The 21,803-nt window shown below is 46.5% G+C and overlaps 1 protein-coding gene across 7 annotated transcripts in view; it reads left to right on the top strand.

The window, feature by feature from the left end:
• The window catches only part of LOC102463931 (putative E3 ubiquitin-protein ligase HERC3), a 109,574-nt gene that overhangs the window by 9,535 nt on the left and 78,236 nt on the right, over positions 1-21,803 (top strand). For 4 of the 7 annotated variants that reach the window (XM_075929572.2, XM_075929573.2, XM_075929569.2 and 1 more), the window contains one exon: positions 7,466-7,729. In XM_075929572.2, the coding sequence (XP_075785687.2) occupies positions 7,504-7,729 (226 nt within the window). In that variant the 5' untranslated portion in view covers positions 7,466-7,503. Of the gene's footprint in view, positions 1-6,167; positions 6,611-7,465; positions 7,776-21,803 lie in introns of those variants that run through there. The other 3 variants (XM_089778086.1, XM_075929574.2, XM_075929571.2) reach the window with 2 other exon arrangements.

Raw genomic sequence — 21,803 nt, 5'->3', positions numbered from 1 at the left:
CTTGAAAGAGCATTTTGACAATGATTCCTAGTAATGTCTAAGCATTCAGCCAGGCATTGTTTACTTACCTCCTTGAATGGCCCCCATAGGGCTTGCTTCTTGAGCTTTAATTGTAGTGAACAAATGTTTCTGCATATAGCCGCTGTGTTTAAATGTTAGCACCAACTAATGTGTGTATGACACAAATAAAAAGTCAATTTGTATCAAAGAAGGAAGTTTAATAATAGGACAAAACAATTTTTTTGTCAAACTAGGGCAATGGAAATGAGATAAGTCTCTTAGTTATGGCTCTCGCGGCTGAGTGTAACTCCAACTTTCACTTTGAAACCAGTCCCTATGTGTGGAGTACAAGGATTTCTGCAGGGGACCAGGAACATGCACAAAATGTGGTGAGACGCTTGGGCAGGCATGGAATGAAATTCTGCATTAGCTGCAAGGGAACTCATACAGAGGAGTACTCTAACTGCAGCATGATGAGGGGCTTAAGTATCTCTGTCTGGTTCTCCCAGTAGCTTAATCATCTACTCCTGTCCATCTCTTCTTTCCAGGATATCCAGGAATTGTCTCCCTGTATTCAATTATTTCATAATGTGTTGTATCTGCAGACTTAAGCACTGAGTGAAACTTACCCTCCTTACTCCTCCTGGTTCAGTGCCTTACCTAAGGGTATGTCTACACAGCAGCGTTATTTCGGAATAACATCTGTTATTCAAAAATAACAAAGAGCGTGTCTGCACTGAAAGCCGTTATTTCGAAATAATGGCCAGCTGGAAGACGACTTACTCTAAATCTTGTAATCCTCATTTTTATGAGGAGTAGAACACTCTTCCTTTGACTTCCCTTACAAGTGCCTGCAAGAAAAGCATTCTTCATTTCACTTCCTGCTGTGCACACAGTGCCAAAAACCGAAATATGTTATTTTGACTTAAGCTACGCAATTTAGATAGCTCAAGTTGCATAGCTTAATTCGACTTTGTCCCTGTTGTGTGGACATACCCTAACAGAGATATTCCTCTGGTGTGGAGTAGGGATGTTCAATTTAGTTTAATCAACTGATAGACTACTCAATGGATTTTCCATCGATTAGTCAATAAGCAGGGGAGCCGCAGCGGGGTTAGCTCCTGGCCCCATTGTGATTCTGCCTTTTAAATATATTAAGAACCAGAAGGCTCTTAATACAATTAAAAGACTGGAGTACAGCGGGGGGACCCAGGAGGAACCGGGAATCAGCTGTTTCGGCTTGTGCCCAGGTCCCCCCGCTGCGCTTCTGATTTTTAGATGTCTTAAGAGCCGGTAGGTTCTTAATCCATTAAAAAGCAACGGGGCAGTGTCTGTGACTGGGCATGAGCCGGGAATCAGCTCATTCCTGGCTCACGCCCGGTCCCCCTTACTCCTCCTTGCCTCCTCTTCCCCCTCCCCTCGCGGACATGGTGCACTGGCTCTTGCTCTCCTCCTCCCCCCTCCCTTCCTCCCTAGTGTGGAGGAGTGAGTCTTCAAGGACACATGCGCAGAAGCCAAGGAAACAAGAGACAGTATTGTGAGTAATTCACAGCTGTGAATCACAACTTTTATACACACTTCTTTCTCATTGTCCCACGGGTAACACACTGGTTGGCACAAGTCCCAAATATTGTGAGTTTGGCAAGATGCAGGGGAGAACTGGGAAGAATGAACAAAGGTTGGGGTGGTTTGCAAAGCACCAAGGGAGACTCTTCTGAATAATGATACCCTTTTCCATAGGCTGGGGTAATCAATATTTCATTTCTAAGGGCAAACCAGGATGCAAGGATGTGTCTCTTGCTTGCATGTGGCTTCAGACCAGCTCTGTGTGCTGCTTGCCTATGTGCCACTCTGGTTTCTGCAAAAATAATTGTGACGTGGTGCAGCAAAGTTTCCTATAGCATCAGAGCAGCATAATCTGCCAATTAACTTTTGGAAGGGGATTGCAAAATACCTACAGGAAAGTTTCCTAGATACCTCTATGGAGGATTCCTGGGACATCCCAGTGTACGTTAACACTTTTCTGCAGCCTTCTCACCCCACCAAAGATGCACTGGCTGTGCCGTGTCCCTTTCATGCCCTAGGACTTGGGCCATAGGAATCGGTTCCTATTGCTGGAGTGGCGCTATGACTTCACAGCTGTCTCTTCTCATAGACCCGGTAGATCTAATAGCTCTGGTGTACTACACATGATCTGCTGTATGAATGGTCTGTGCAGAAGACCAGGAAGAGGTAAACAAGAAGAGGAATGTTAAAAATTCCCAGGACCACAAAAGTGGGAGGGATGCATGCATGTATACCTTCAGGGCAGTGGAGTTCAAACTGCTCACCAGTCAGGATGAGCACTGTGGTCACCTCCTGAAGTCCAATTAGGATGACATAACTAAGAGCAGTGTTTATGCTGATGCTGAGTCTCTGTCTCAGAAAGTTCTGTGCCACTCGCGGAGGTGGTTTTATTATGTCTGCATAGCAAGGGAGTTATATCTGTGAGAGAAAGCATTTCAGTGTGTTCACCTTCATTGTTTGTCAATACAAGCTGACTTTTGTCAACGAAACTGTGTTGTGCAGACAAGGCTGAAGTTTTTTTTTTTAATAGAGCTTGCAGACTCTAACTCCAAATAACATGAGTTTCCACTCACTACATTAAGGGCGAGGAGAAGTAAAGGCCTTAAATATAATTGGGAGTGGAGCAGAGAGCTTCCAGTTTGAGTCTCGTAGATAAGGATTCAGGAAACACAGTCCATTTGAACACGACACACACAACTTGCTGCATTCTTACATGATGGAGTTTTAAAAAAAGAATGTTAACTTAAACTTTAAAATGCACAACCTCTTAGAAAGAAAGCAGTAACAGATGGGACTTATGAGACCTTTGGAAATTTTCTGATTTGTCATCCTTTGAAATAGGAGAAACATTTGTGTCTTGAAGCTTGTCTCTACTACACAGTGATGGATCCACCATCCATCTGCTTACATGAGATAAATCAAGTGCTCTCCTATCAATTCTTGTATTCCACCAAGATGAGAAAAGTATGCAGAGTTTGGTGGAGAAGCAGCCCCTGTTGACTTATCTTGTGGAAGATCAACTCGGGAGTTAGTGTAGACACGACCTTATTCTGCTTCATGCAAATATAGCATTTCTTGGGAAACATCAGTAAAAATCCCTGAGGGTATGTCTAGACTACATGCTTCTGTCACCAGAGGCATGTAGATTAGGCTACCAGACATAGTAAAATGAAGCGGCGATTTAAATAATTGCCGCTTCATTTAAACTTACATGGCTGCCGCTCTGAGCCGACAAACAGCTGATCAGCTGTTGGCTCAGCGCGATAGTCTGGACGCGTGGGTGTCGACATCAAAGGTATTTGTCGACCACCCAGGTAAGCCTCCTGGGATGAGGGTTACCTGGGTGGTCGACAAATACCTTTGATGTCGACACCCACTCGTCCAGACTATCGCGCTGAGCTGACAAACAGCTGATCAGCTGTTTGTCGGCTCAGCGTGGCAGCCATGTAAGTTTAAATGAAGCGGCAATTATTTAAATCGCCGCTTCATTTTACTATGTCTGGTAGCCTAATCTACATGCCTCTGGCGACAGAGGCATGTAGTCTAGACGTACCCTGAGAAATGTAATAATGCCCTTTACAGTTATGGAGATGGTGGAAACAGACCTTCCTAAAAACATGTTTCTCGTCAGTGTTAGCACTAAGCTTTCAAAAGAGCTGAGCACACAACATCTCTCAGAGTTGTTTGGGGCTGGAGGCTTTGATTTAAAAACACAGCAAAGGGCTCTAGGCTCCCAGCCTCGTCACTACCATGTTGCCTGGCAGCCACCTGGTGTTGCTGCGACTCTTTAAAGGGTTTGTGGCTGGGGTACTGCCATGATTTGGAACTGAGTGTCATTTAAAAAGGATCTTGCTGTGTGAACCACTGCCTGGAAATTTGGGGGCATGGACAGCAGGATATAAATAGAAACAGGCCAGATGCAGTCTGCAGGCCGGATCCAGCCCCTGGGCCACATCTTGCCCAGCCCTGTCTCAGAGTGAACACTGAAAATGCAGCCTCATTCTGGATTACTCTGGCTGTATTGTTACCGAGAGGCTGGATAGTGGGATTCTCAGATGGGGGTGTGAGTTTAATGCAAGTGGATATCATTTTAAAAACCATCAAAAAACCCCTGCACATTTTTACCACCCTGCATTCTTACCTGTTCTTAGGGAAGTACTGTGATACTCATCATGAAGTGGTAACTAAGTTTATCAGCTGGGGTGTATTTTTTATTGTCATCAACTACAGGTTGTCTTTCACCAGGCATCTGTGTCCAGCATAATCAAAAACCAAAGCACAGGTTGGACCTCCCTGGTCTGGCATCCTTTGAGATCTGACCAGTCCTGACCAAGGGAATTTGCTGGACATGGGAAAGTTCCCTGCCACCGGCCTTCCAGCTCACAGCCCCACCTTTCTGCAGGCTCCTTTCTGGCCTCTGGCCCCACTACTGCTGGCTTGGCCAGAACTCGCTGGCTTTGCCAGCTCCACTGCTGCTGGCCCCACTGGGCTTTCAGCTGCACCGCCAGACCCCGTGCCATTGGGTTCCAGGCTGCATCACTGGCTAGCCTGCCTTGCTCCTGGCTGTTCCACCCATCCTGCCTGTCTATGGGCTCTGTGGTCCAGCAACATCTGTGTTTCTGCTTGGGACTATATATGTAAGAGCCAGTTTGAACAGTTTGACACAGCTCTGTCAGGAATCTTGACAGGTGACTTCCGCTACTCTAAAGGATCAGATACTCTCTGGTGCAGAGGATTTAGTCTATATTGTGGTTGGATGGGAGGTGAGGGGTGGTTGAGAGGGAACAGCCCTGAACGTGTTTAAAAAAAAAAAAAGCCACCCAAGACAAATAGGATTTGCAGCATGTTGTAAAGCAGTGATGGGCAACCTGTTGGCCCCTCATGCTTCTGTGTGTTACCCACAAGACATTTAGTTTACTCTTGGCCACACGCAGCATTATCAGATTCCACTGGTTTCCATCCACATAGGTTTTTTTCCCTACTGGTATTACTAAAGTGACACATCTGTGAAGCGAGGTGGGTACTGATTGCGCACAGCACTGACTATGAGAGCCGTGTACTCATCTTACATACAACCCAAGTGCTGCTACGGTTCATTTGGTACACTCCCCAAATTATAGGTATGCAAGTGAAGTTAGTAAAAAAAAAAAAAAATACACGATACAGGAGACCTTTACAGTTCACAGAATCAATGTTTGCATTTCCACATATTCACAGAGGCCTGTGGCATGGGGCAGAGGCTAGAAGCCAGAGGGAACTTGCCACAGCTGCCAGGAGCCATGCTGAGTGCCCCTTGGCTCCTGGCAGCTATGGAGAGTTCTGGAGCCATGGAGATCTTACCAGGGGGCTAGGAGCCAATGCTCCCAGTATTCATGAATGTCACCATTTGTGGTGGATGTGGGAATGCATCCACCACAAATGACACAGGTTTCCTGAATCAGGAGACCATGTTGGTAATGACAGTCTTGCAGCCCACAGAGATGAGGGCCACTCATGCAGCTTACTCAGTAGCCTAGATTGTCCTTTGCTATTCTAAAGAACCCAGCGAAGGACTCCCCATATCCATTCCAGGAGAGAACTTCACCCTTCTCAGTCCTGACTTAGTGGAACTGAGAACAGCTGACCACAACCAAGATATAGAGCAAGACATAATAACTCAGCTATTTAGTGCCTGGATTCCCAGACTTTTGTCCCCTACCCCTTTCCTTCCTCCCCTAAACTAAAATTAGTCTTCTTCTGTTCCTGGACAAAAGGAGTCCTCTGAAGTTTCAGATGAGCAGCTTTATTGTTAGTGCAACACGTTTTAACAGATGACCCATATACTTTAAGATTAGGCTTAATGGAGAATTTACTGAGCTCTCACAGTTGCTTCTTCTAGAATGAGTGAGCTAGGGATTTTTAGCAGGCTGGCCAGCAGCCTGGCTCAGTCCTGGCTTGTGATGGGTCTGGGACCTACCCCAGTTTCAGCTCTGCATTTCAAGTGTATTAAGAGCTAGGTGGGCAGCAGCCCAGCTCAGTTCTGGGTCAGGTTAAGTCTGGGAGCTCAGACCCTCCACCTCCTCTCCCCCGACAGAGGCTGCTGCCACCCTGTGCTGCTGCCTCTTTCTCAGAAGCAGCAGAACAGGGCGACAAACAGCTGGTCTATGAGGGAAGCTGCCTTTAAACTGGTTCACCTCGCAGATCAGTCCCCACCTGGCACCCTGTGCTGCTTCTGCTGCTTCTGATACAATGGCTGCTGGTCCCGCCCCCAGGGACTATAGAATAGTCTACTAACCAATAAAATTTTGTGGGGTTACTCGACTTCATTTAACCGATATCTAACGTCCCTAGAGTGAGCTTGATTTATGGCACTGTGAAGTATTGACTGCATGTTTTCTTCTTTCCTTCCTGTTTTGTATATCTTTTTGGTTTTTGTCCCATGTTATTCCCTCTGAAGGTGCTGGCTGTTATATGGCTTAGTGAACCCAACAGAGGATGGGGAACCAAGAGTTCTAGTAACTTTGGGCAAGTCACTGCAACATCAGTATCTTGTTTGTATATCTCTGTAAGTTGTGACACTGTTGTGATGCTCCATGTGAATTGTTTGCGGTGCAGCTTTTCTCCTGTACATGTCTCCTCATTGCCTTGGGGGCTGGTGGGAGGAGATTTGTGCACAGACAATGTATTTTGGTTATGCTCAGTAGTGCATATTTCTTCTCTACCTGGATTTCTCAGCTAATAATGTACTGTAGTATTGCACTTGGCCAGCACCCTGTAAATAATTGAGGTCAGTCTAATCAAGAACTGTTTAAGTATTTTTTTTTTTTTTTGCAGATACAACAAAGCACTTCTTTAAAGTCTGGTAATTGCCCAAAACACTGCGCTAACACAGTTATAAACTGTTGTGCCCAAGCCATTTAGATTAGAGCAGGTTTCCTTACATTTCATTGCACTGCGATTCTGATAATTAAAAATTATTACACAACCTTAGGAGTTGGGACAAAAGTTTGAGCCTACTCAAGCCTGGCTGCCCTGGAGGTGGGGATAGAGCAAAGTCCAAGTCCAAGAGTCTGAGGCAGAAGAGTTTTGTCTAAATAACAATACTTAACACTCTTACAGTGCTTTTCTTTGCTTCCTTTTAAAGTGTTTTGATTCATAAGCACTGTATCCCTATTTTATGCCTGGGCAGCTAAGGCACAGTAGCTGTAACTTACAAGTGGGGAGTGGAGCCCACATGTCCTAGTTCCCCTGTCTAATGCTCTATTTATTGGTAAGGGTTAAAGAACAATCCATGTAGCAAGTACAGTACACAAATGTTATTAGACAGGAAATACTTTTCTTTTGGTTCTGCTTCCTGCTCAGAAAACTAATGTGTGGCTACATTGCTTGTTGATCACCTTTCATTTCTCCTCTTCCCCAGGAAGGAAGAAGCTACATGACTCCCTGAAGAGCGAGAAAATGTTATGTTGGGGGTGTTGGTCTTTTGGCCAGTCTGGGATAGGTAGCAATCTCCAAGCAATCATCCCTGAGCCACAGGTATATGGCTTCATGCATGACAGAAACATCAAGGAGGTGGCTTGTGGAGGCAACCATTCTGTTTTCTTACTGGAGAATGGAGATGTTTATACCTGTGGCTTGAACACCAAAGGACATCTAGGCCATCAGAGAGAGGGAAGCAAGCCAGGTACATGGATTTTTTGCATACTTCAAACACCAACTGCAATGGTGGGGTATGTGTGCGTTTGATTCTTCACGTGAAAACTCTTGTATGAATTCTTGGTGACTCAACAATAAATGGAGCTGATGGGGCTGCTTAATTGTACAAAATTAAGGTGCAGGATAAGGGGTATGAGTTTGGTTATTGGAATCGATAGTTAAACTGTGGAGTGTGGGGAAAAATAACCTGATATATCCAAGCATTGCCTAAAGGTAGAGGCTTCAATATGGGCATAGGCAATCTGAAGCAGAAGTTTCCTACTTTGCATATATGCGACTTGCTTTCTCCTATCGTTCTAGCAAGGGAGGGCTGTTAGTCACACTGCTCCTCTCCTGCCTTTGAGGCTTTAATGTTTGTGGAATCACAGGTTTCATTAATGAAGGGGTTGAAATCTTAAGAGCAACCCTGGGAGTTAATCCTGCTCCTGGTGGTCTCAATGGAAGCTTGGTCATTGATATCACTGGGAGCAGATTCATTTTAAACATAGTTGTTGGTAGCAGCGTTTCTTTAGGCAGATGGGGAACAAGAGGGGTTTTATTATTTCTGAGATCCCTGTAGGAGGGTGTCCTGGGGTACAGCCCTCATTGCCAGACTGTCGCCGCCTCCTGGTCATGCTAGGGATTAGCTCAAGGCTGATGCTCACATGTGTGATCTGCACACTAGCAGTTGGTCTCTATTCCTGTCTATGGCCCCTCTCAACCACCAGAACCACAGCATTGTCTTTGTAACTCTGGCAAGGTCATCATCTGGGTTTCCCTATTCTGGGGGATGGTATCTCTGTCCAACAATCCAGCCACTTCCTCAGTGGCAAGTAGTGGGGATCTTGGCCCTCCCACTTGGCCCAGGGATCCTGTAAGTAGCAGTTTCTTGCTGCTCTTTTCTACCCTCTGTCAATGCTGCTATATTTCCCTGGGCCACTTCCCCATGGTCCCAGCTAGGGGTGTGAAAGACTAGTCAACTAGCTGATAAGCAAATGCTCATTGGATAACTTCTATACTAGTCGACCAGTCACTTCCTTCACCCACTTGCTGCTTCTATCAGAAAGAGGCAGCAAGGTTGGGGAGAAAAGAAGGTAAGGTTTCAGAGTGGCAGCACCGTGTGGAGCCAGGGTCAGCTGGGGACTCCCCCGCTAACCCCAGCTCCACATGGCGCTGCCGCTTTGAAACGCCATGGGAAGCCCCACCAGGTGTTTCAAAGTGGCAACACTGCGTAGAGCCAGGGTCAGCGGGGGAGTCCCTAACTTCATACAGTGCTGCCACTTCAGTCCCCCGCTGGCCTACTGCTCCCCGCCTCGCTTTTGCCTTTGAAGTGTAGCAACAGCCCTGGGGTTGTTGCTACATTTCAAAGGTGAGGCTCCCTTTTATTGCACTGACTATTCAGGTAGCCAATTAATCTAAATTTAACTCCCTAGTCCCAGCACCAGCATTCTTTAATTTTTTATGTCCATATGACTTTTGTGATATGTATCAATATGGAGATGATGTATCACATAACAAAAGTCACTCTGCTCATGAACAGTATGTGGTGGGGATGGGGCCGAGAGGCTGGAGCTTAGGGCTGGGGCAGAGGATGGGGATGCAGAAGGCTGAACCAGGTACAGGAGCTAGGGTGGGGCTGAGGATGAAGGGTTTTGGGTACAGGCTGCCCCACCCTGCCTCCCGCCCCCAGCAGCCCTCTTTCACCACAGTTGTTCAGAGGAAGGTGAGAGTTGCATCTCTATGGCTGTGGCAACTTCAGAGGGCACAATTGTGGACGAGGTACCTGCCCCCCATTCAGGGCAGATCTGGGTTAGGATGGGTGGAGGCCAGGGAGGCTGTCGCTCCAGGGCAGCTTTTTGCTGAGGCTGGTGTACAGAGGTGCCTGTCTCCCGGTCATCACAGTTCTACAGTGGCGCTGATGGAAAGAGGTGCCTCTGCCCTGGCCACACCGGATTTGGGGAGAAGCATCTCTTCTTGCTGGAGCACAGAGCCCCCACACAGCTTAGAGGGAACATAGTCCAGCACATTCTTCACCCTTACCTCAAAGCATTCAGTGGCTCAGTCCCAGCATCTTGTTAGGAGCTCCCTCTTGCTCCCCCAGTTCCTGTCAGCAGTTGCTCTGTCCAAGATGCTTCATTTTCTCAGCCTTTCAGGTATACTGTCCTTACTTTCTGGGCTCCTTGGGAGCAGTTGGCCAGGAATAGTTGCTCCCTACATCTCATCTCTGTCTGTGCTTCTCACAGAGATTCATTGCCATTGCTCCTTCTTCTGGGGAAGGGTGTAATCCCTTTTAGGCACCAGGTCCAACAGGATTCTCAGAAGAATCTGTGCCAGAGTCTGTCCCTGTCCTTCTTCCTCTTGAACAAGGTAGTGCCTGCCCTTTCCTACCTAGCAGAGCCTGCGTATTTTCAACTCCTGCTCCTCTCTTGTGCCCATGAGGGTGAGTCGATCCCCTTATTTTGTTTGCTTTGTTTTTGTTGTTGTTTGGGGTGTGTGTTTGTGGGGAGGGGGGAGGAGTTACAGACCTTACATAAAATTGGTCTTTATGGAGCTGCTTTGTATCTTCCTCACTCCAGTGTGTTCCAGACAACTGGATTTCTTGGCTGTGATTTTTTTACTGAAAACAGAATATTAAATGTTTAACCTTCCCCACCCCCAAACCAGCACTTTTCACCTAGGCATCCCCAATTTAGGTCAAGGCTATGTCTACCCTGTGCAGTAGAGTTATGATTCCCCTGCTTGTGTACTCATACTCATGCTAGCTCTAGTTGAGGTGATGTGAGGATAAATAGCAGCCTGTCTTCAGGAACTTGGTAGCAGCCACGGAGGCTTGACTGAGCCTTGTCAAATATAAACCCACCTGAAACTGGGACGTGTAGACTGAATGTGCCTCTACTACAGTGGTTCTCAAACAGAGGTCTGCGGATGGACTATGGCAGTGGGGATCCTGTGATGGCTGTCCAGCCTTGTGGGGGGCCCCCCCATGAGGTTGGAGCGCCAGCTTCCTGCTGGGGTGTTGGAGAGGGTAGAATAAAGCCCCGAGCCTCTCTGCTGAGGTGTTGGAGAGGGTAGAATAAAGCCCCGAGCCTCTCTGCTGGGGTGTTGGAGAGGGTAGAATAAAGCCCCGAGCCTCTCTGCCCTGGCTCATGGGGAAGAAGCATAGCCAGAAGCAGCTCCATACACTGCTGCTCCCCCTATTGGGGGAACAGCAGTACACAGCGGCACTGCCTGGAGGCTTTCCCTGCTGCTCCCATTGGGCAGAATCTGCCCAAAGGGAGCAGTAGGAGGCTGTGCCTGGGAGCGGGTGGGGACACAAAGGCAGATAAGGGTTCCCTCTCCCCTTCATGCCCAAACCCCGCACCCACAGCATGTTTCTGCCTCCTTCCCCTCTGGCCAGACACCTTAACCCTAGCCTGCTCCTGCACCCTCCTTTGCTCCTGCCAGACGCCCTACTCCCAGACTGCTCCTGCATCCTACCTCCCTCACAAACCTTTGCAACCTCACCCCCTCCTACACCCCACTTCCCACCCAGATTCTGTACTCTCATCCTCATCCCACCCAATGGCAGCCCTTTCCTGCACACTGAACTCCTCATTTTTGGAGAGCCTATGGGGGTCCCCAACTCCAGAACCCCAGAAGAGTTAATCTGGCCTGTGGGAAGCCCTGAATCTCAGTCCTCACTGTCCCTTCCCAGCATAGGGCTGGAGCATCAGAGGAGTGAGGTATTGGGGGCCACATAAGTGAGGGTTGGGAGTTTTTGGAGGGGTTGGTTTTTTTTGCTTCTTACTTGTGTGGTCCCCGACTGATTTTCTGTGGGTCAGTGGCTCCCGATTCAAAACAGTTCTCCACTCTTGCCACAAATAAAGACAATGTTGAAAACTTTTGTTGTGGACATAAATTATTTTCCTTTATTTAAAATAAAGTTTGGTAAACTAACATGAGAAAGTTAAAGTGCTTAATGTATTTAATAATTTCAATTAACATTTTCTTTTTTGCTGGGTAAATTAAACCTTTCTCCCTCAGTGCAGCACTAGTAAAATAGCCTGGGCATAATTATAGATTTAACAGTGAGTTTCTGTTAGCCACTACTGATCCATTGAAAGGTTTGCATTGAGCAGGATGGACCATGGGCCAAAAGTTTAAGAACCACTGCTTTACTGCTACCTGTGCTACTATGACTATGCTGCTATTTGTACTCATGCTAGCACAAGTATGTGAACCACACCCATAAGGTGTTATTTCAATAACTAGTGTTATTTCAAAATAACTTAGTCTGCGTCTACACAGCAGGCAGTTATTTCGAAATAATGTTGAAATACTCTCAAGCTAGAGCATTTCTTACTCTGACTTCTATAAACTATAGCTTATTTTGAGTTAAGCCCTGTTGTGTAAACGCACCTGAATAGCATAGACACTGCCTGGGTGTTGAAATTTATCATCTGTTTCCATGTGTTTGGTGCATCTAGAACAATATGGATAATTAAAGCTTCTGTGTTTTAATGGGATGCAAAGACTGAAATAATAGAAGACTTCATTCTTCAGGGCATTAGCCACCCACTGACTGGGAGATTAGGAAGCAACTTCGTCTGTGGAACAGGTTATTTCTTATTTGTCTACTCTGGAGGGTTTTATACTTTCCTTTGAAGCATCTGGTGCAAGACCCTGTTTTGTGAGAGGATACTGGACTGCTTGGATATTGGGTCTGATCATCTGTTGCAGCAGTTCTTAACTGGGGTGGGGAGAGAGTGGCAGAGGGAACATTCCCTTTCAGACCTTCTAAGGCAGGAGTTCCCAACCTTTTTCGGTGCCCATACCCCCTTGGCTTTTAGTAAACCTCCCTGTACTCCAATTCAATATTAAAGGAAATAAATTCTAGACTCTAGAATCCACAACTTTTTTCACTAACACTACCACTTTTGGACTATTTCAATTAGGATCATCTAGTTATTTACTAAATATTCCTTGTACCCCCTTGACAAGTTTCTCGTACCCCCTGGAGGTACTTGTTCTAGGGGATGTGCTGAGCCTTCCCACTCAGAATTGCAATCCCGTTCAGTCAAATTTGGCAGAGTGGGTTTGGGATGTGTCTCACGGGGACATGATGCCATTCCATCATGACAGTAGGGTGTCCGGGCCAAATTTGTGTGCATGCATCGCAACTGGTGCATGGGGATTGTAATGCTTCCTAATGCTCTTCTATGCTGAAATGAAAAAATACTGCTCTGAAAACTGTGGATATTGAAATACCTGCTTTTTAAAAGGTTTACTTGCCTATGGACAGTAGACAACAGAATCAAAGGACTCATTTTATCCAAAGTAGAATTTCCTTTGTTGGATTCATTTGAGTACCCAAATGGTCCATTTGTAAGTCCTTTAGATTTCAAATTAAACCAATTTTTATTTAAAAAAAAATCCCAGGTCATACAAAAAGTATTAGTTTTTTTTTCTAATGTTCACCCTCGTTTTGTTTGATTCAAATTATGTCTATAATATAACTTGTTTTATTAGGAAAAAAATGGCATGAGCTATGTATATTGTGGTGATATAATTTGTGTATATATGCAAAGTTGCCTGTTAAAGCAAGGCTCTGTACAGTCTAGAAGATGCATACAATAAACAAACTGGCAAAGCGAACAGCATATTAGGGTGAGTTAGGAGGAGCATTGCCAGCAGTGATTATTTCCCTTTATTCGGCACTGGTGAGGCCACATCTCGAGTATTGTGTCCAATTCTGGTCTTTCCTCCTTCCCTCCGCCCCTCCCTCCCCTCCCCATTACAGAAAGGATGTGGACTCATTGGAGAAAGTACAGTGGAGGAGGACAAAAATGAGTAGGGGGCTGGAGCCACATGACTTGTGAAGAGAGGCTGAAGGATTTGGATTAACTTAGTCTACAGAAGAGAAGAGTGTGGGGGGATTTGATAGCAGCCTTTAATTACCTGAAGGGGAAGTTCTAAAGAGGATGGAGAGGGGCTGTTCTCAGTAATGACAGAGGACAGCATAAGGAGCAATGGTCTTAAGTTGCAGTGGGGGAGGTCTAGGTTGGATATTAGGGAAAAACTATTTCACTAGGAGGGTGGTGAAGCACTGGAGTGGGTTGCCTAGAGAGGTGGTAGAATCTTCAGTAGTAGAGGTTTTTAAGTTCCAGCTTGATAAAGCCCTGGCTGGGATGATTTAGTTGGGGTTGGTCCAGTTTTGGGCAGGGAGTTGGAATCTATGACCACCTGAAGTCTCTTCCAACCCTATGATTCTGGGGTAGCATGCAAGCTGTGACTTGCATATGCACTGAACATACTGATAAATTTCATGCCCACTATGTACACATTTGAAACTGTTAGCAGATATGATTTAAATATCTGACCAACTAAAATGGGAAGAAAACAAAAATCTATATCAATACATTTCAGAACATAAGGAAGTATTCAACACTTAAAAAGATACAAAGGCAGGAGAATGAAGCTGAGTATTATGTGCTGAAAATGGTGTAGACCAGTTATTAATGGCTAATGGCTCTAAGACTCAAACAGTAAACTGTTCATTCAAATGAAAAGCTTTATTTGGTAATTAGGATGTTTTGTTTTCTTAAACTGGGAGGTGGCATTGTGTTTTGAATTCTGTTTTAGATCTGCATCAAAAGTCATTGAATTCCATTTATCAGAGCATTAATCTACTTTGTTCCATGGTCATTTTGTTGACCAAAATAATCTCTAAAATTTACCCAGAACCCCGGAAAAAGTATTAGTAGTTTTTTTCCCCATCAGTTTTTCACCTGTTGTTGTTGTAATAAAATTCCCGGGGAAAATTAGATAAAGTGAAAACAAAGAGCCCTACCCATTTTTGTAAAAGGAGGGCTGGGGGGAGAATGGCCCAAATAAAAAAAAAAAGTGATTTGTAAATGGCTGAGAAACCTTGTCTAATTGTAATTCCTTTGGTCCTACAACTTATTTTTCAATTTGTTATTTATAGAGCCTCGGGTTTCAGATGTGCCTAATTCACTTAGGAGAACAACTTCCATTGTATTTCTGTTCCTAAGTGGGACTTTTGAAAACCCACCAGAATCAGACTAAAATGTAAAACTCAGACACTTGTGTGGCATAGTAACCACTTGGGTCTTTTTTTTTTTTTTTTTCCTCAACTGGATAAAAATATTTCTTCCCAGATGTGTTGCTATTGTATATAATGGTACCCCAGTCTTGTTTGGAGCTTCTGTGCAAAGTTACTGTATGGAGACATAAGAGATTGTACAGAAAAATTTTCAATCTAAATACACAGGAGTGTCAAAGATGGGAGGAAAATGGAGACACAAAGGCTGTGTCTAGACTGCAGGGTTTTTTCGAAAAAAGTAGCCTTTTTTTGAAAAAACTTCACCTGTGTCTAGACTACAGTCGCGTTCTTTCGAAATTAAATTGAAAGAACGCGGCTTTTCTTTCGACGGCAGTACTCCTCATTTCACGAGGAAGAACGCCTTTTTTTGAAAGTGCTCTTTCGAAAAAAGGCGTTCTTGAATGCAAACAGGGCTTTTTCGAAAGAGAGAATCCAGACTGCCCGGGTGCTCTCTTTCGAAAAAGCAGCTCGCTTTTTCGAAAGTACTGCTTGCAGTCTAGACGCTCTTTTTCGAAAGAGGCTTTTTTGAAAGTATCTTTCGAAAAAGCCTCTTTTGAAAGAGGCTTGCAGTCTAGACGTAGTCGAAGTGTTAGCCCTGGGAATAGAACCAGCTGTCTTGAATCCTTCTATCCACTAGATCATGCTGCTTTCCATAAGGATTTTGTCAAGGCTGAAGTGTGGGATTGGGAGGATGGGATACGAAGCCCTTGGATTGATCCCAAGATCATGTCTTCAGTGTGACCACTGAGCCACTGCACCATCTGAGATAATCTCAGATTTAATTGCTTTTTAAAATGTCACCCAAACCACACATACTCAGCATTTCTCCAGCTTTTTAAATTGTTCAAAGCAGCATTTTGGCTCGCACCTGTCCAGGGTTTAGTGCTAGCTATATGAAAGATCGCTGGGGATGCTCAGGAGCGCTGTACACAAAAAGAAAGGAAAGTGTCTTCCATCTAAACAACTCAATTCCTTTAAACATATACAAGAGTCTGAATGGTAAAAGTGATTTTTAAAGCTCCTTAAGGCTCCCAGCTGGTTGTTTCAGGAGACATACCTGCATTACAAAATTAGGTTGAATTTATTGAGGTTGACTTTTAGCATCCGATTTTAAAAAGTTGAAGGTATTTGTTCTCACTAGGCACATGATATCAAAGGAGCGTAGTCCCATTACCATGGCTACCTTCAGCTTATGCACTGTGGGTAACCATCCCACAATTTCTGCTGTCCATTTGAATTTGGAGTTAGACTCCCAATGCCTCATGACACACAAACGTTGTAGGTGGTTCTAGGTATGTGTCATCAGCCTCTTGTGATGCACTTATCTCCTCCCTCCCTGCTTGAAGGCAACAGCAAACAATCATTTCATGCTCTTTTTTTCCCTGGTTATCCATCCAGTTTCCATAGTAAGGCAAGCCTGGACCCTGCTCAGATGCACACAGCTGTGGCAAACATTGCAAACAGCTTGCACTTTATGCTGTAGTTTGGCCAGAGCCTTATCAGGAGCCACCACCATTAGGAAGAATGTGAGGATACCACGGGCACTGATGTGCAGGAATCCATTGAATGGAGCAATTGGCATATGCAAAAAGCACTTGGGCACGTTGGCACAGTGACATGCCAATTCGGGTCCTGGGAAACGGGCACAGACTTGTGGGACCGCACAGTTATACAGCTATGGGACAATGACCAGTGGTTGCAAAATTTTTGCAGGTGTAAGGCCACTTTCATTGAAGCTTGTAAATTGTTCCCCTCCTCCCCCGAAGCACAGCAATAACACAATAGACCTGTTCTGAGAGTTGAGAAGCAAATGGTGATAGCCCTGTGGAAAGATGCAATGTCAGATAGTTACCGGTCAGTTGGGAATCAATTCAGAGTGAGTTAGTCTACAGTAAGGGCTGCTTTGATCCAAGTAGCCAGAGCAATCAATAGTCTTCTGCTAGGAAGGATAGTGACTCTGGGGACTGTGCAGGATATAGTGGATGGCTTTTCCGATATGTGGTTCCCTAATGGTGGTGGGGTGATAGATGGCACTAGACCACCTTACCAAGGGATACTTCTTGATGGTGTTGCAGGCACTGGTGGATCGCAAGGGCAGTTTCACCAATATCTGCATGGGATGGTCAGGAAAGGTGCATGACCTGCTCATCTAGTCTCTTCCAAAAATTGCCATTGGAGATGTTGAAATGCCAATAGTTATTCTTGGAGAGCTAGCCTACCCCTTGTTTGTATGACTCATGAAGCCGTGCACAGGCAATCTAGACAGCAGTAAGGAGCAGTTCAATTGCAGGCTGATAAACAAAATGGTGGTGGAATATGCCTTTGGCCATTTAAATGGACACTGGTGCACTTTATTGACTAGGTTAGACTTTGGCGGAAGCAGTATTCTCATGTTGCTGCTTTCTGTGTGCTCCATAATATCTGTGAAAGTCAGGGAGAAAAGTTTCTGGCAGGGTAGCAGTGGCAGTTGAGGCATATTGCCTAGCACAGTGTTTCTTAAAAAGTTTAAGAAACACGAGGAACACCAAACATTTTTTTTTTTATGGCGAACACCAAGGATTTTTTGGTCGAGCAAAAAAACCAAACAAACAGCCCCCCGGGAAAATTTGTTGAGCAAAACAAAAAAACCCCACTGGACCAGGAGGGAGGGTAGAGGAGAGTCTGGGGGCAGGGTGTCTGGCCAGGAGGGAGGTTAGAGGGCAGACTTGGGGCAGGGAGGGTGTTGGAGGGGACTTAGGGCAGGGTGTCAGAGCAAGCTGGGAATGTGAGGTCTTGGGAGGGGAGTGAGGGGGGGTTTGGGTGCGGGGTCTGGGCATGAGGGGGGACAGTTACCTCACTTGGCACCCTGCTGCAGCAGGGAAAGCCTCCAGGGAGCGTCTTGTTCCTTGGGCGGAAGGGAAGGGTTTGGAGAGCTCAGTTCCCTCCCCTCCATGCAGCGGGGAACCCAGCGCAGCTGCAGCTCCAGGCCAGGCTTCCCACTGGCAGGGAGGGGAGGGAAGAGTAGAAACCCTGACCATCCCTGCCAGATTAAACTCTGCTGGGGGGGAGACTGGGGAGGGGCGCAGGGGAGAGAGAGCAGCAGTGCATGCGGGGCAGCAGAGCCCAAGCGCACCCCGAGCGGGGGGGGCAAGCAGACCCTGAGCGTACCTCAGGCTGGGGAGGGACGGAGGAGCGGCAGAGCATGAGCCGGGTTCTCCGCAGGCGGCAGTTTTAAAACGCCGAGGTCCGGGAGCGGCTCTGGCTTCAGCTCCAGCCATTCCTCCCCCTCCCAGCATCAGTGGCCGCTGTAAACTCTGCTGCCTGTACATATGGAGAAGGAGGAGGCTGTGCAGCAGCAGAGGCCCCGTGGGACGGGCCGTCCTGCGGTCTGGGGGGGAGGAAGGGCAGCCGTAGTGGGAGCTGTCTGTGGGCTCTGCAGGGGGCGGGGGAGCAGAATTTTTTCTGTTTTCTCCACGGCACACCTCTGATTGTGTCGCGGCACACTGGTGTGCCGTGGAATACAGTTTAAGAAACACTGGCCTAGCAGCTATTTGAGCAGCCAGACACCAAGGCAATAAGGAGAGTATAGCATCCCAGAACAGTCCTTTCAATCCCATTGCAAACAGGGCAGCAAACCTGGGATCATGGTTTGTTGTGGTGACCAAATAGAGGTGGATTACCTCAGTGCTATCAATTACAGAACTTCCCCCATTTCATCCAGGTTACCATGCGTGATATCACTCTTCTCCAATAGGGAGTGAATGCTGAATGACTATGGCCAGAAACTTGGACCTTATGTTTGCCATGCTTTGTGCTGCCGTGATGCCAGGTCATTTATTGGTGGCTTGACATGGAATGGTCAAGTAAGATGTCCCACCACAAAGGACGGAATGAGGCAGCCCTCCCCAGAAACCTTCTGAGAGGGTATCTCAATGAGAGCTTTGTAGAGATGGTCAGGTAGGATTCCCACTCCATCTCCAGGCACATTAACAAACTTTTCTGGGAATCTCTCACTGTGTAGGTGCACTGGCTGCCACTGTGTCCCAATTGTTCAGGGCAGATAAAAAAGATTAAACCCAATTACATTTAGCTACTGTAGTATAATTGCAAATTTGAACTCACCTGAAGAGCCCTCCCTAGCATCAGAGTTCAGCAGCATTAAGACCAATTCAGGCGTTGTTTTGGTCAAGGCAGGGCCGTCCAGGCTCCCCTACACTTACATCCTGGATAACGTCCTAGCAATGTCAGTCTCCTCATCAATGCACTAGCGGACATTTAAAAATGGCGGCGCCCGGCGAGATGCAAATGAAGCCCGGGAAATTCAAATCCCGGGCTTCATTTGCAACTCCGGTTGCCTACATTACCACCCTAGTTCGAACTAGGGTGGTAGTGTAGACATACCCTTATTGAATTGCAGTCTCAGTGAGATTGGGGATTGTTGAGAGAAAAAGTGGTCTGTTCTGTTACCAGTTAACAGTAGTACATATGTGGGCAGACAAAGAAGGTTATTATAATGGGTGGTGTGCTCCTGAAATTAGTTGTACTAGGTCACTGTGTCCACTGCTGGCTACACTCACCAACCCCTCCTCTCTCCCCCCCCCCCCCCCCCCGGCAGCTATGCTCGCCAATCCTCCCCCGGCCTTTATGCCCTACTACCAGCCTGTTCCTGCATCCTCCTTTGCTCCTGCACCCCCCCCCCCCCATGGCCCCACACCTTACCACCAGCCTGCTCCTGCACCCTTCCTCCTGCCTAGATCTTTCACCCCTTCCCTATCCCAGTCACTGGCAAAGACTGGAGGGGGGCACCTGGGAGGGAGGGAGGTGGCCATGTGGCTCCTGCCTCCCCAGCCTCCAGAGCAACAGGGAGGGGGAGAAAGAGGGCCGCTGAGGGGCTGCAGTTGGTAGGGCTATCAGGGAAGAGGCCGATCAGTGCAGAAGGCAGCCAGAGCCAGGGGGCAGACCCGGGTAGCCAGTGGTGCTGGTAGCATGGTGTGAGGAAGGGCTGCAGCGAGTAGGGCTGTGCGGGAAGAGGCTGCTCAGTGGGGAAGGCAGCCACGGGGCAGGCTCGGGTGGCTGGTGGTGCTGCAGGGGAAGAGGCCAGTCAGTGCTGAAGGCAGCTTCAGCCAGGGAATGGGGAAAGGAGTTGGTAGTGGCAGCCTAAGATGATCCCCCCCCCCCCCCGCCGTGGAGGCCAGAGGAGCTGCCTGGAGCTAAATATGGGCTGGGGGCAGGGCGACATAGATGATATGTCTCTGTCGTCCCCCAGGAAATTGTTTTTATTCATAGAGAGAGAGTCTATATTAATGTCCAGTGACCCGAGTCAAGATCGGTGGCCCTGTTTTTCCAAGCACTGTACAGTCATATAGGGAGCTATGTTCCAAAGAGCATGCTGTCTAAAAGCCTTCACTGATAGTGGTGTTCAGAAGAACAAATGCCATGATTTAGTTATTTGGAAGGATAACAAGAGCCTTGTTGTCTTTTAGGATGGGGTTGGGAGAGAAGGTAAGTAAATGGGGAAAGTGAAGAAACATTGATAGCATGGACTAAAACATGCTTAGAATAAAATTAAATGGACCCCCTTCTCCCTCTTTTAGGCTAATAAGTCTATTGCTATTTAATAAGGCAAGGAAATCATTATTAGTTTGTAAACACAGGAGGTGTGTCTACAAAGCAGTGCTATTTTGGGATAACCTTCATTATCCCAAAATAGTGTTTGTTGTCCGTGTCTTAACAGTGTCAGTCCCCGTAATACACGAGGTTCGAAGGGATGCCGGAAAGGATGAGACCACAACTGGGGGTTTTAAAAAGCACAAACTGATTTTATTTTGATGGCGCCAGACAATCATCAGAACAAAAATTAAACAGATTGCCAGACAACACAAAACAATTCCCTGAGGCTTTTCTAAATCACAATAATTCCCAATAACTGCCCAGGGGTTAGGAACAGTTGAATTAACACTGGTATTGTTCATAGGGCTGATTATTTACACAACTTTATACAAGGAAACAGTAAAAAACCTAAACCACAACTATTTATAAACTAACTTAGTAACTTTTTAACCACTGTCACTTGACAAGCAATAAGGACAACTAAAAAATCAATTAGGATAGGGATGATGGCGGGGGGGGGGGGGGGTTATACCAGTTCTGGAGACAGCAGGAACACAAGTACCAGTCACATGCTCAAAAACTGTCTCCACTCGGGTCGACCAATTCGGAGTACGCTCAGTAAGACTCGAGAGCGGGGGGTGCAAGGCGTCTGGGTGATCAGGCCAGGCGTTCACTCAATGTGAATTCCCAGTGAGAGAGGGGCTGCCTGCCTGTTTTATTGCCTGTGAACTTATCACCCCATAGTTGGTTTTTGCTGCAGTGCGTGGAGTAGCAGGCCTGAGCACAAGTCAGCCCATTGGCTGATCTTTCAGTGCAATGGGTGGAGCGAGCAGGGGAAGATTATTAATTTACATGCCCTTATATGGAAAACACTCCACCTCACAGACAGAGCCCCCTATACCAGCCTTAGAGGTATTACAGGCTATGGCTCCCTGCGACGGGCAGCCATTTCTGATGTTCTGTCTCGGACAAACAGCACGCCTGTTATTTCAAAATAATTTCAAAATAATGGGTGGCTTCTCCATCGAGTGGTGTCCCTGTGGGTGCTCCACTTAGGTGTCGGTGTGTTCTTGCACCTCTGATCAGAGATTTTTGGTCAGCAGTGCCCCTTGCGCCATGCCTGCGGACTCCGTGTCTCTTGGTGCTGCCGTTGGTTGAGTGCGCATGAGGTGTGATCCTCCCTCAGTTCCTTTTCAACCATTCTTATCTAAAGATGGAGTCAGAGCTCTTCTTTTTTTACAGGAAACCAATGAATAGCATAGTTAGTTTAGTAATAATTCATAGTTTTAGTCAGTCAACAATACTTTTCAACATTTATTTAAAAAAAAAAAAAAAAAGCAGCTGCCGGGGCTTTTTCTTCATAAAGCTCTCC

The sequence above is a fragment of the Pelodiscus sinensis genome, chromosome 4, assembly GCF_052426305.1.
Source record: "Pelodiscus sinensis isolate ZL-2025 chromosome 4, ASM5242630v1, whole genome shotgun sequence".
Lineage (NCBI taxonomy): Eukaryota > Metazoa > Chordata > Testudines > Trionychidae > Pelodiscus > Pelodiscus sinensis.
The sequence above is the reverse complement of the archived record's forward strand: the minus strand, read 5'-3'. Positions and strand labels throughout refer to the sequence as shown.